Below are 12,464 nucleotides of genomic sequence, written 5' to 3'. Positions count from 1 at the left end.
CATCCAAATAAAAGTAACAAAATAAATCAAAAGTTGTTTCTTCTCTGTTTGCTGTAGGGAGCGCAAACAAGGAGATTAAAGTGACAGGAGTATCTGGGGAGAAAATTACAATAACATGCTCTGATGACTACTATTTAGATCATGTCAAATACTTCTGCAAGAGAGACTGTAGATATGATAACGACGTCCTGATAAAAAGCAGGGGGAAAACGTATTCAAATGACAAATACAACATAATGGATGCAAGAAACAAATTCTATGTTACAATATTTCACCTGACGAAGAAGGATGCTGGTACCTACTGGTGTGTATGGGAAAGAAATGGTCCAGATGTATACCAAAAAGTTTTACTCGCCGTCAGAGAAGGTGAGCGGATAAAGAACTCTACACTAACATCCTCTTTATTAAGTACTTCTATACCATACCATCTTTTTTGGTCCGGGAACCCATTACATAGTAGAACATTTTCCAAGGACTCCCTCATCAGGGGCTCACTACCATGTGTACAGATACTTTTATTATAATTATTTATTTATGTATGTATTTTATAGTTTCAGCCTAAATATATAGTTTGCATAATTTCTTGAGAATAACACACTCTCAATTATTATATCTATCATATCATATCTATCCCAAACCTTGTCTCACATGCTTCACTCCAAGTTCCTTTCCCAAACAAAGAGTCAATACTGTCACAACTGCAAAGGTCCTTCTCAATTGCTTTGGCTCATCTGCATTCACTTAGTGCTTTTGCCAAAAGTAACTTGCATGATTTTGCACAACACCATGGATCCTCTGCAAAAGCTCATATCTCTCCCAAAACATCTAACCTACGTGTCAATATCAAATTTCTATGTCATACAAGTAGTCAGTGCCCCCAAAATGCATCGTCCCTTTGGCATTCTGTGAGCACTACCACTTAAAATCATTTGTTGTTTTGTCACAACAGCAGAGGTGCAGCTAACATAATACAATTACATATAAAACTGGGAGGGGTTTAAAAGAGCAGTTTTCAAAGTTTGCGGCTTGACATACTCCACTCACAGTCAAGGAAATTGCAACACTTTTTTTTCACACAAAGTTACTTACAAATTAGAGTGCAACAAAAGAAAGTGTAAGTTGAAATCTGTATATTCATGAAAAATAAATAAAAATAAATAAATAATAATAAACTATAATAACTAAAATTAACACTTTCACTACACAGTAAATTTTGTAGAGTAAATTTGACTCTATTTAGAGTGGGACCAAATGGACTCTTTTTTAGAGTAATATTTACACTTTGAAGAGTGTAAAATAAAGAAGTGAAAAATAAAGAAGTAAAAGTCACTCAAGGGTTGAGGAAAGAACTCACGACATTCAGCTTGGGAGACAGCCAATCGACGCCCTGAGCAACAGATCTCCTGCTGTGTGTTACTGTAGTAAGTATAGTGCTTGTGTCAGCTGGAATCTTTATAACTCCGAGACCAAAAACATCTTGGAGCTAAGCAAACAGTAGAAGTGGTGTAGCTCAGGTGGTACTGCGGCCGTCTCCTAACCTGAAGGTTCATCGACCCCTGAGTGACTTTTATTTTATTTTTCAATTATTTATTTTACTCCCTTCCAAGTGTAAATATTACTCTAAAACAGAGTCTATTTGGTCCCACTCAAAATTGAGTCAAATTTACTCTAAATAGAGACAAATTTACTCTACAGAATTTACTGTGTAGTCACTATCGTCACCTTCCCCCTCATCCTCTTGACCATCCATACGCTGCTCTCTGTTTGGCCAAAGGTTTTCATCCACGTCGCAGCCGATATTTTCCCTCGCAATGCAGCGAGGGGAAAAAAACGGCGTGAATGTCTCAACCATCCTCTACACTGATCTCCTGTGATATGCATGACGAATTTTTGACAATTGAACAGATGATTTTGCATTTTGAGACTTGACACTGAAATCCTTGCTAACATGCTTTGGAAAAGACAACCATTAGACTGAAAAAAAAAACAAATCCAGTTCAATGAGCAAGATCCATTAATTTGGAAAATGTGCCAAATGCACATTGCACATTGTGCTACCTGTAGGCGAAATGTACACAACCATTTGCGCAAATCTACAGAGGCAATTTAGACATGTACTTAGACATTGACAATTTGATGAAAGCAATGACGAATCACATTCAGTTGACACTAATTGAAAGGTGGTTTTGGGATTTGTCCATGGTATTTTTTGAAAATGTCATCTCAGTTTCAAGAAATGTGCCAAACCTATGGAGAAAAACTGTGACCATATAGTAATATGATCAATTAGGTTATAGCCCACTCGTGTGATGCCATAAAAGCAAACAAGACTCTCTCCTATGATGTCAATTTGGGGAAGCAGGCTTGCTTTGGAAAATACAGGTAATAGGCTCCAGCATGAGGATAAGCGGTTCAGAAATTAGATTGATGCATGGATGGATAAAAATGTGCATTGACTTAAAACAATTTAAAAGGAATTATAAACAAAGTAGGACCGTTTTAAAGATCTGGACAGCTAATTTTATATTTCAATGTTTGTTTGTTTTTTTGCTAAGTATTGATTTTAACATGTTTAGAATGACAGTTGTACTTGCTCTTCTTTGAATGTTTTAAAATATATGGACTTGTGTACGGAGGTGGAAATTCTGTCAATATTGATGGAAGGTCCGTCAACTTAGCATTGACGGAAGTGGGTTTTTGTCCGTCAATGTAATTGTCAATCCCTCAATGACGGACATCCCATTTTGGTGGCGGAGTGACAAAACGAGTTGGCTGTGTCCACGCCCACAAAAGGGTCAAATTGCCCTCTTTTGAATGCACCCATCCCTGCACAGATTAAGACCGCGCTTTGCGCCCGACTTGCACTGGGTGTGAAAATGAAGCTCATAGAGTAAATGAAGATCTTAGTTCCATTTCCCACCCACAATACCGTTTGTCTCTAATTGTCATTTCATGTGTCAGAGTCATTAAAGAAAGGAGGGGAAAAAAAGAGATTGATAACTATAGAGATGGTCAAAATAAAAACAAACAAACTTTAGTGGGGCTTCTTTGTGCTTGTTTCTCATTTTCTTTCCTGTATTTTTTGGTTTTAGCAACAACACCAGCACCCAAGCCAACAACAACCTTACCAAAGCAAGTTCATTCAAGTACTAGTAAGTTGTTACTAGTTGGCCATCAAACATGTAAGTGATGTATGTTAACCACACAGCATTCCGAGAACTGATTTTGTCTTTCTTTGCAGTGAAGCCATTGTACATCGGAGTAAGCCTCGGAGTACTCACACTAGCACTAGCAATAGTCCTTCTCATATACTTCAGACAGAAAAAGGGGAAGATTGGCACACATTCTGGTATGAATAATACAGAGAGTCCATTCACACTAGCTGTTCTTTTAAATGCTGAAATGGAACTAATGTGATTTGACTCATCTTGATGACTTAGTTGCTCATTCTTTTTGGCTAGCAGGTATGGTGGTATTGTTTTGCAGTATAGTAATCATCATCATCAGTGAAAGTGCTAAGTCAGACGAATGTACCACAACACCATCACTGACGGCTCTGAGTATTTTGAACACAAATGTATCAGTACATTGAGAGCATTACACAAACACATACTCATTAAGTGTTCATGTACACTTGCTAATCACAGAGTATAGATTTTTGCAACACAATTGTGTCACAGTGTGAAAAATGTGTCAGGTGATTGAGAATGTGTTTAAAGCAAAAATGATGAGTTTTTCAACTTGAGTCTAAGACCCTGATCAGTATTGAAAGCTTGGCCAAAACAGTGTTTTGAAAAATGGCCAGAGGAGGTTAAGATCGGTCCTCAAGGGCCGGTGTCCTGGAGGTTTTTAATGTTTCCCTTCTCCAACACACTGGAAGCTCATTAGCAAGTTCTCATAAGCACGATAACGATCCTGGTGGAGCAGGGAAACATCCAAAACCTGCAGGACTCCAGCCCTCGAGTACCAAGTTTGCCCACCTCGGGGATGCTCGATACCACGTTTTTTTAGACCAACACCAGTACTCAACTCTTGAATTGTCACCGATATGCTACTAAGTACCGATACCACTATAGTAATTTTGATACATGACATTTCTATTAAAGAAATGACAGATCATTTTAAAGGAAGACCTATATAGTACTGTTCCATAGATTTGTATGAAATTCAGGTATCGGCTGCCGATGCGAGTACCTGATACCTTGAAATATGGCCATCATACCGATTCCTGGTATCGGTACTCACCAGCTCTACAGTCCCACAAACTACAGCAACACTCTGTAAATATATATATGTAAATGAATTTACAATTTCGTAGATACATAATCCCCATTTTCATGCCTAACACTATAGTAAGAGATCACATTTCACAATAAGTACAGTTTGAATTGAGGTGAATGTGTTTGTTTGTTTTTTTGCAGGAGAAGAAAAGGACAAAACCCCACCCTATTCAATGGTTTCCAAAGAAAAGGTCAAATTATCTGGTGCCCTTCCCTCATCTGCTGCCCAGAGCCAGCATACCAGCAGATCTGGTGACTCCTTCATTCCCCCAGACAATCTCCACTATTCCACTGTCAGCCACCACCGCCACATGGACGGCAACGAGGTCTCTAATGAGCCTACAAATGTGACATACTCCGCCATTATGCTTACAGATGACTCAGCAGTGTACAGCAATGTCTAAACACTGTACACATTACCAGTCTGATGGCGTCTCATCATAACAGCTACGATTGTATTAGCAAGCAATAACATTGTTTTATTTAGAATGAAATAAAGTGTTTCCCCTGTTATCCTTTTGCTTTTTTTCTTTTAGTTTCTGTCTCAACTTCTGATTCACAGCAGTAGTCACATCCTCATTTTAAAGTAACATGCAAATGTTTGAAGTCAGGTGCTTAAAAGAAAAGTTGCAAATGTTTCCAAACACCGTGATGACAATAGAGGATATAAACCGTATACAGTATATGTAGTGTCACATATGACAGAATAAGTAGCTATTTATTGATTCAAAAAATATATCAACTAAATCGTAAAAGGAATGGCAATAGCTTTAAAAGTTTATGTCTCCATGACAGGTAATATTGTTTTTAATTTATTGTTATTTAATGAAGATGGTTTTGTTGATAAAGTCAAATGTCTATATTTGCAATGTAATTTAAATATTAAACATGATTAAATTATGTTTTCTCAGCCATAGTGCTTTTATTGGCAGTGACAGGATGCAAAAGTGGTTCTCGGGCGATTGGCGATCAGAAATGTGAGTACAGTTGAACAATTTAAAGCATCATGAAAACAACATGATTTGGTCAGACTGTAGAGGAAAAACTTTTGACTTCAAACACAAAATCACACCAATGAACATGCTGTGTTTAAGAATAGTCAATGATGTAGCGCTTCACTTGTCTGACTTCAGTGCAGGTGTTTTTAGTTCCCACTCGGTGATGGTGTGAAAGTCCTTCTTGCCGAACATCAACTAGGATAAGCTCCAGCTCTGCGCATACAACATTTCACATTGGGATGCAAAGAGAGACTGGGAGAGTCACAGAAAGGCATAGAAATAGAGGTCCTTGGAAATGTTCAGGGATTATACACCAGGGTCTCTATTGTCATGCCCAATGCAAGTCTGGCACGAGTCCACAACAGGCCCAAAGTGAAACATTAAAAATAATAATAATAACTAACACATAATAACACAGCCGACTTGATTCACCGCGGTTGCTTTCATTCCTTTTTAAATGTGGCAAACAAGAGGAGCGTTGATAGTCCTTAATAAGGTGGAAGAATAATCTGATTTGGCTGGTCGGGGCAAGCTAAATTTTTTCATAAGGTCCGGCGGATGATTTATAGTTGGCTAAAGTGGGAACTTGGAGGCCATCTTCCACCCAGATTGATGAACCTTGACTTCAACATGATTACAAACCTTTGTAATGAACTACAACAGAGTGGGTCTCTATCAGTGATCTCTGATTTTCTTCTTCTTCTTCTTCTTCTGGATTTAAAAAGTCACAAATTCAACCCAAAGTCATGTAGAATCTTGTCTTTTATAGTTTCAGACCAACTTGAAACTTTCTTCCATTTTCACTTGCTATAGCCTTTATGGCCAGGGCTCTAAATCAGTGGTTCTTAACCTTGTTGGAGGTACAAAACCCCACAAGATTCCGATGCACATTCACCAAACACTTTTTCATAAAATAAATAAATAAATAATAATAAATAAAATAAAAAAATAATTCAAAATTCAAGACGCAGGTATATGGTTTACTGGTGAACAAAATGAGGGAGAGTAGCCTTTTTGTCCACTCTTCACCTTAAATTCAGAAGGTGTTGTGTTTTTGTGTTCCCCATTCTCCGTGCATCTTAAGGAAGTGTTCCTTTAGAGGACTAGGGTTAGTTACCAAGTTTTTGCAGATTTGAGACCCCTCTGGCGAAAAGCGGAATGGAAGCCGAGTGCCGAGACGTTAGTTAGTGGTAGTTTTATTGTGCATTGCTTATCATAATTTTTTTTATTTTTTTTATTTTGTGACGAGGTCTTACCTTTTTAGCAAGAAGAAAGCAAGCTGTGGGTCCCGTTTCATCCTCTTAGGTTTTTCTACCGACTCCAATATTAAAGCTGCTCCAATATTGATCCGCGTCCTCCTGCCGACGCTTGTGCAACTTCAGTTTTGCCCTTTTTTGTCACACAAGACAGTGTTATCTTTTCCTGCTCGGTGTTCTTTTTTTTTTTCTTCTTCTTCTTTTTTTTCCCCTGCTCGGTGTTCTGATCGTGCTCCGGGGAAGTAGGAGAAATTTTTCCCTCGGTCAGAGTCATCTCCATTGACAACTCCCATTGCATGTCGCCAAACTTTCGGCTCGATAGTCGAACGAAAGGAGCCACCGGGAGAAAAAATATGGTCATTTTAACACTCCAATTTGCATCAATGTTGCAACATTGCACCTTTAACTTGGCATTGCAAGTCATACAGTTAGGACGCTGACCATCACTCGACTCAACTCTATATTTATAGAGTACTTTAAAACAACCACCACTGTTTTTTTTTTAAAGATGGAATCCAGGGGTGAGCAGATTCAATGAAAACGGCAGATGCCAAGAACTAAACCCTGTGGAATACCATTCCATAATCGTTTTACATGTGAATTCATGTTGCACATGTGAATTCATATTGCACATACGTATACATCTGACCACTTTCTTTTGTTTTGTTTTTTTGCTCGACATAGTTAGGGATTACAACAAGTTGACTACTGAACTACTTAACTCAGATTAAGAACCACTGCTCTAAACACACCTGGTTCCGTATAATGTACATTTTTGTTCCAAAGGGGCAGCATTGATGTGGATTTCTTCTTTTCAGACTGGGAAGACATGCAAGCAAGAGTAATACGTAAACATGTTGGACAACCTGTCCAAATTGAGTGCCCCTACCCAAGCAGCCATGACAAGGAAGATCAATTCTTGTGCAAAGGAGATAATCCTTACAGTTGTGAGAGGCGGACAGATAAAACCAAATTATTGAGAGTAAATGAAAGAAAAAAACATTTTTCAGTTCACATCAGTGACTTGAGCAAAGCAGACTCTGGGACATATTGGTGTCGCTCTAATAAAACTTGGAAGATAAGTGAATACACCAAAGTGCAACTTGAGGTTGGTGAGTATCAGTCACACATTCGCAATCATGTTGTTTGTTGTTGTTCTCACAAAGAAATAGGTTGATGAACAGTTTAAGTCTCTTTGCTTCTGTTGCAGCCATTACTCCATGTGTAGCATTTCTCAAACAATCTTTATCCAATTTTTTAGCAATGATTACAATCAATGTGGAGCAGAAGCTCTCGCTGATATTGGTCACCTCATCGAGTGTCATAAATGGAAGGTCAGACTTGCGCATCAAAATGATTCAAGGTCAGGCCTAAGGTCTCTTGTCAATAGCGATGTTTGATACCGTGTTTTTTTCCGGACTACTCAACTCTTATGTAGTCCCCGATACTAAGTACTGATACCACTAGTACTTTTGATAGACAACATAAAATTTCCCCCCCAAAAACAATGACAGATAATTTTGAAGAAAGACCTGCTGTATGTAAATCCTAATGTAGTGTTTTTCCTCAAAATTATATGCAATTATAGGCAATTTTCAATTCTTATAATTTCTAGTTCCTGATCAAAAATGGGCCACAAGAGGCCGGTTTATGCTGCCCGGCATCGTGAGTACAGATACCTTGAGATAAGGCTGGGTATGGGCCCGAATCCGATGCCTGGTATCAGTATTCGCCCATCCCTACTTGTCAGCACTCTTGCACGGACGGCCATTAATAAAAAATTTTTTTTTTTTTTAATGTTCTTGTAACTGCACTGCCACTGATGGTCATTTCAGTGCATGTTGTTTTGGGCAGCGCTTTCTAATTGCCTTGTAGAGACTAAAGACTGTTGAGACATCAGTTATGTAGTTGTATAGCCTACTTAAAAAACAAAAAAACTAATCTGGATTCAGTTGATTTCATGCCACCACTTTAAAAAAATAAAGCTTAGTAAATTCAACAAAAAACTAGTGTGGGACTGGGGAGGAAACTGGGAAAGAAAAAAAAGTTCTGTTTGATTCTATGGTACATTCATCAAACTGTTACATCAGCGTATATTTACGTATAGGTCAGGGGTCACCAACCTTTCCTGTCAAAAGAGCCTTTTTAGGCCAAATAATAAGCAAAAATGTGTCTGGAGCTGCAAAACATTTTAAGATTCAGCACATTCTTTTCTGCCTTTTTTTTAAAAAATTCAATTCTTTGACATTTTGGACAATTTTATAGACATTTTATGGTAATTTTCTGCTTTTCCTCTTCCTTTCTTGGACAGTTTATGCTCACTTTTTGGACATTTTTAGGAAATTAAAAAAAAATCTAAGTTTTGTCTCTCTTTTTCTGATAACCTGCAAATTTGGACTCTGACATTTCTGGAAGATTCAATTATTCATTTTTAACCTAAATCATTTATTCATTTAAAGAATAGCTATACAAATACATCCATACAGTATATATAAATTTGGACTCTTTTTTTTTTTTTTTTTTTTAAGCGGCTAGCAGAGATCCACCCACATGTGGCTCCAGAGCTGCAGGATGCAGACCCCTAATATAGGTTTTGGTTAGTTAATGATAATTCTATTGATACGAAAGTGTGATGTGTGTGGTTATTTCTAATGCAGATGAACGCATCACAAGTACAAGATCAAGACGTCCTGCTGTGCGTGTGACAGCAGCAACTGCGGTGATGACATCAAAACCATTTATGTTGTCTTCAACGCCGTCAACGCACAGTGTGGTCAAATGTGGGTATACTGCAGTTAGCTCTGCACATCTGATGCAGACTTTAAAAATGTCAAACCTTGTGTACCCTTTCTTCTTTTGAATATATCAACTGTAGCAATCTTATATTGTGGGTGTTGTTCAGATGATCAAATTACCAAAACCGCGTGACTTCAGAGGAAAGATACGAATAATTCCAGCTGGAAAATATTTGTTCATAGAAATGTAAGGCCGAAAAATAAGTTCTGGTTGATTGTACATTAACATTTATTAATAAACTGCAACATGTGAGTATGTTTTACATTTTGATTACCGTTTATTAGAGTACAATCCTTTATGCTGTTACAAAAGGTGAGGTCCGCATTTGTCTGTGAAAAGTCAGAACGATGTCCCCATTTTGTAGCATAACCCCCACCCCTGAAAAAGTCAAGCAAAGAGAAGTCACCTATTGACATAACAAATTAAAGAGGCGCCGCCGTGTGGCAGGTTACCGTACTACCATAATAATGACTGTTAGAATACACACATCCTGATGCAGTCCTCTCCTTTTTCTGTCTAATTCCAGATACCAATCTGACTGTTCTGGTGCCTCTCTTATTGTTGGCAGTACCTGTGCTTACACTTGTAGTGTTTATTTACAAACGCATCTGGAAACAAGGTGAGGACAGCGTTTGGCACACACAAGTGCATTTTATAGAATCACTCTCAAGCCTTGATCAAAATTATTTTTTAGTTACATTATACATTTAAATATTTTTTGGAAGTAACATTGTCAACTATTATTAAATATATTATTTAAACTTTTTTCAGTCACATGGTGGTGTGATGGTACATTCACCTGACTTCAGTGAAGGCAGCGTGGGTTCAGTTCCCACTTTGACTTGTCTGCCTTGCACCTGAAGTGATATTAAAATTGCTCCCAGTTCCCCACAATCCTGAATAATTTTTTTTTATTTATTTTAAATTCAGTTTCAACATATATATTGCATACAACAAGTGTCTAGGACGTCTGCTTCACAGTTCTAATGTATGAGATTTTAATCTATGGGTTTCGTGTAATTAGCATGTTTTTGTGTGGATTTTTTCACTCCTAAATGGTACAAACACTAGAGGTATTTTGAAGAAATTTCAAAATCAAATAATGGCCATTTTATAGCAGAGTCAGGGTACATGCTACTGACTTTCATGCATCTGGCACAGGTTTGATTCCCAGCCAATTCCACACCAATCAGCCACTGGAGCTTCACAGTGCCCATCCCAAGCCATCAAATATTTCAAATGACTATTATTTTTGATGTGATGTGCTGCAGGAGGATCACCAGTGCAGGGGACACATGATGGACCCAACAACCAGGTTTGTTGGTTGTGTTCTGTTTTCATCTCAGTTCTACACTTCCACCCATCAGCCACTTTTCTTGTCCACTCCAGGGAAATCTTCCTGATCACCTGTATGAGGAGATACAGATGCAGTCCCAGCAAAGACATGCCATGGTCAGCCCTCCAGAAGACATGGTGCACTATTCCACTATTCATTTCCAGCACGAGTCAAGCAACATCTCAACAGCGCAAAACTCCCACCTTGAGACTGAAAAAAGTAGCTCAGCCTCCTCTGGCAGTTCGGTTATTCCTAGCGTCCCTGCAGGGGCAAATATATACTCAACTGTAGCAAAACACACAGAGCCGTAACATCACCAGACTTTCACTATGCAATATACTATTCAGTTTGTGTTGAACTAACATCCAATAGTAATTTTTGCAGACAGCACATGGTCTTGTGATTAGTAAGTCTATGTCACAGTTCCCAGGCTCTGGGTCTTAACCACTTATTCCTCACTAGGGTCGCGAGGGCGCTAGAACCTATCCCAGCTGGCTTCGGGCAGTAGGCTAGTGTCCATGAAATAGTACAAAAGGTTGTGTGTGTGCCTTTGTCTTTTATAAAAATCGGCTGTGTGGCGTCGCGCCACAGGGTGGCGCTTCTTTGTTTTTGTGTGCAATTGTGCACGTGTAGCACTTCTTCGTTTTCAGAGGTGAATGTTTTTGATGCAGTGGAGGCCTACGATTATTGTAACGCGTGGTGGCGCCGAGCCTATTGTTTTCTTACGATTTATTAAAGTTAATCCGTGGATTGCCAATCTTTTTGTTGCTCTCCCGTCTTTTCTTCTTCTTTTTTTTTTTTTGCTGACCTGCTGCGCCATTCATGGCCGATCGGCCCGCGCGCGTTACACTTTGCTACATTTTGGGGCCCATAAACGCGTGTTTTTCCCGCTTTAACTACCACTGTGGGGACCGACTTGAAATTGTGGGGACATTTTGGTGGTCCCCACAAGTTCAGACATCTTTTTGAGGGTCAAGACTTGGTTTTAGAGTTTAGGTTTGAATTGGGTTATGGTTGAGGTTAGGGTAAGGAATGGGGGTAGGTAATCATTTTTTTATGGTTGGGGTTAGGGGAAGGGGCTAGGAAATGCATCATGCCAATGAGATGTCCCCATGATGACAAAGACAAGTGTGTGTGTGTGCGTGCGCGCGTGCGCGTGAAAAGCTTCACAGCTCACAGCACACCATCTAACAAATATATTACAAAAAACACGACTTCTAAAATAATACATAAGTATAAATAGTACTACGGTGGTCTCAATTTACTCACAAATTTAGTACCAAAGTGTGTACAAAAGCTTTATGTTCAACAAAACAAGCCCACATTTTTACTGAATAAGTTTGTGAGCAAATTTAGACGCGGTTTACTTTTCTGTGACGTTTTTGGTTGGTGGTGTGTCACGAAGGTGATTTATTTATTTATATATTTAGTGTAAATTACGTGCCTTTGTTTCAATATGCTGGGTCGACAGGCGCTGCTCTTATGACTGTTGTTTCATCATATTCGTTGTTAGGTATTTTGCGCCCTCTGATGGCTGAACTGTGAACATCTATGAGAAATTTGATCAACGCTAAAAAAAAAAAAAAAACCCTGAGCTCGTGTGACGTCTTTCCTTGTTTTCAGTAAACGTCATCTTCTAGAGAGTAACGACCACCTGGTGCTGTATTTGGTTTTTGCACAACTCTGTGTCATTTGAGGCCAATTTTAAGTTCGTGTGACATTACGAGTTCACTAGTTTACCGTCCATATTGCTGTTCAAACGCAACTTGGAATATGTATGTAATTTTGACTGACGATC

The 12,464-nt window shown here is 38.6% G+C and overlaps 1 protein-coding gene and 1 long non-coding RNA gene across 4 annotated transcripts; one reads left to right on the top strand and one right to left on the bottom strand.

Moving 5' to 3' along the window:
* The first annotated feature begins 4,942 nt into the window (after positions 1–4,942).
* Positions 4,943–11,390, top strand: LOC144055382 (uncharacterized). Of its 3 annotated transcripts, XR_013294857.1 has the most exons (7): positions 4,943–5,075; positions 5,192–5,257; positions 7,353–7,646; positions 9,192–9,314; positions 9,857–9,949; positions 10,602–10,645; positions 10,720–11,390. XR_013294857.1 is itself a non-coding variant. In XM_077571310.1 (6 exons), exons 1-6 carry the CDS (start codon positions 5,039–5,041, stop codon positions 10,955–10,957), a joined length of 969 nt encoding a protein of 322 aa, XP_077427436.1. In that variant the 5' UTR covers positions 4,943–5,038; the 3' UTR covers positions 10,958–11,390. The 3 variants fall into 3 exon arrangements, 1 of the variants encoding a protein (XP_077427436.1); XR_013294856.1 differs by having other exon boundaries at positions 9,857–10,645; XM_077571310.1 differs by having other exon boundaries at positions 10,602–11,390.
* Positions 9,578–12,163, bottom strand: LOC144055383 (uncharacterized). The gene is made up of 3 exons (XR_013294858.1): positions 12,111–12,163; positions 10,870–10,927; positions 9,578–10,737 (listed from the first exon to the last, which is right to left on the bottom strand). It is a non-coding gene; the product is annotated as an uncharacterized LOC144055383 (long non-coding RNA).
* Between the last annotated feature and the right edge of the window lie 301 nt (positions 12,164–12,464).

The sequence above is a fragment of the Vanacampus margaritifer genome, chromosome 7 (genome assembly GCF_051991255.1).
Source record: "Vanacampus margaritifer isolate UIUO_Vmar chromosome 7, RoL_Vmar_1.0, whole genome shotgun sequence".
NCBI classification, from domain to species: domain Eukaryota; kingdom Metazoa; phylum Chordata; class Actinopteri; order Syngnathiformes; family Syngnathidae; genus Vanacampus; species Vanacampus margaritifer.
This window is presented reverse-complemented; position numbering and strand designations above follow the sequence as displayed.

What these genes read in the sequence shown, in the direction of transcription:
- LOC144055382 (XM_077571310.1), top strand. Translation starts at nt 5,039, where the DNA reads ATGGCAATAGCTTTAAAAGTTTATGTCTCCATGACAG. An exon ending in CAAAGTGCAACTTGAGGTTG is followed by an intron (nt 7,647 to 9,191) that starts GTGAGTATCAGT and finishes TTTCTAATGCAG; the next exon opens with ATGAACGCATCACAAGTACA. An exon ending in CAAACGCATCTGGAAACAAG is followed by an intron (nt 9,950 to 10,601) that starts GTGAGGACAGCG and finishes GATGTGCTGCAG; the next exon opens with GAGGATCACCAGTGCAGGGG.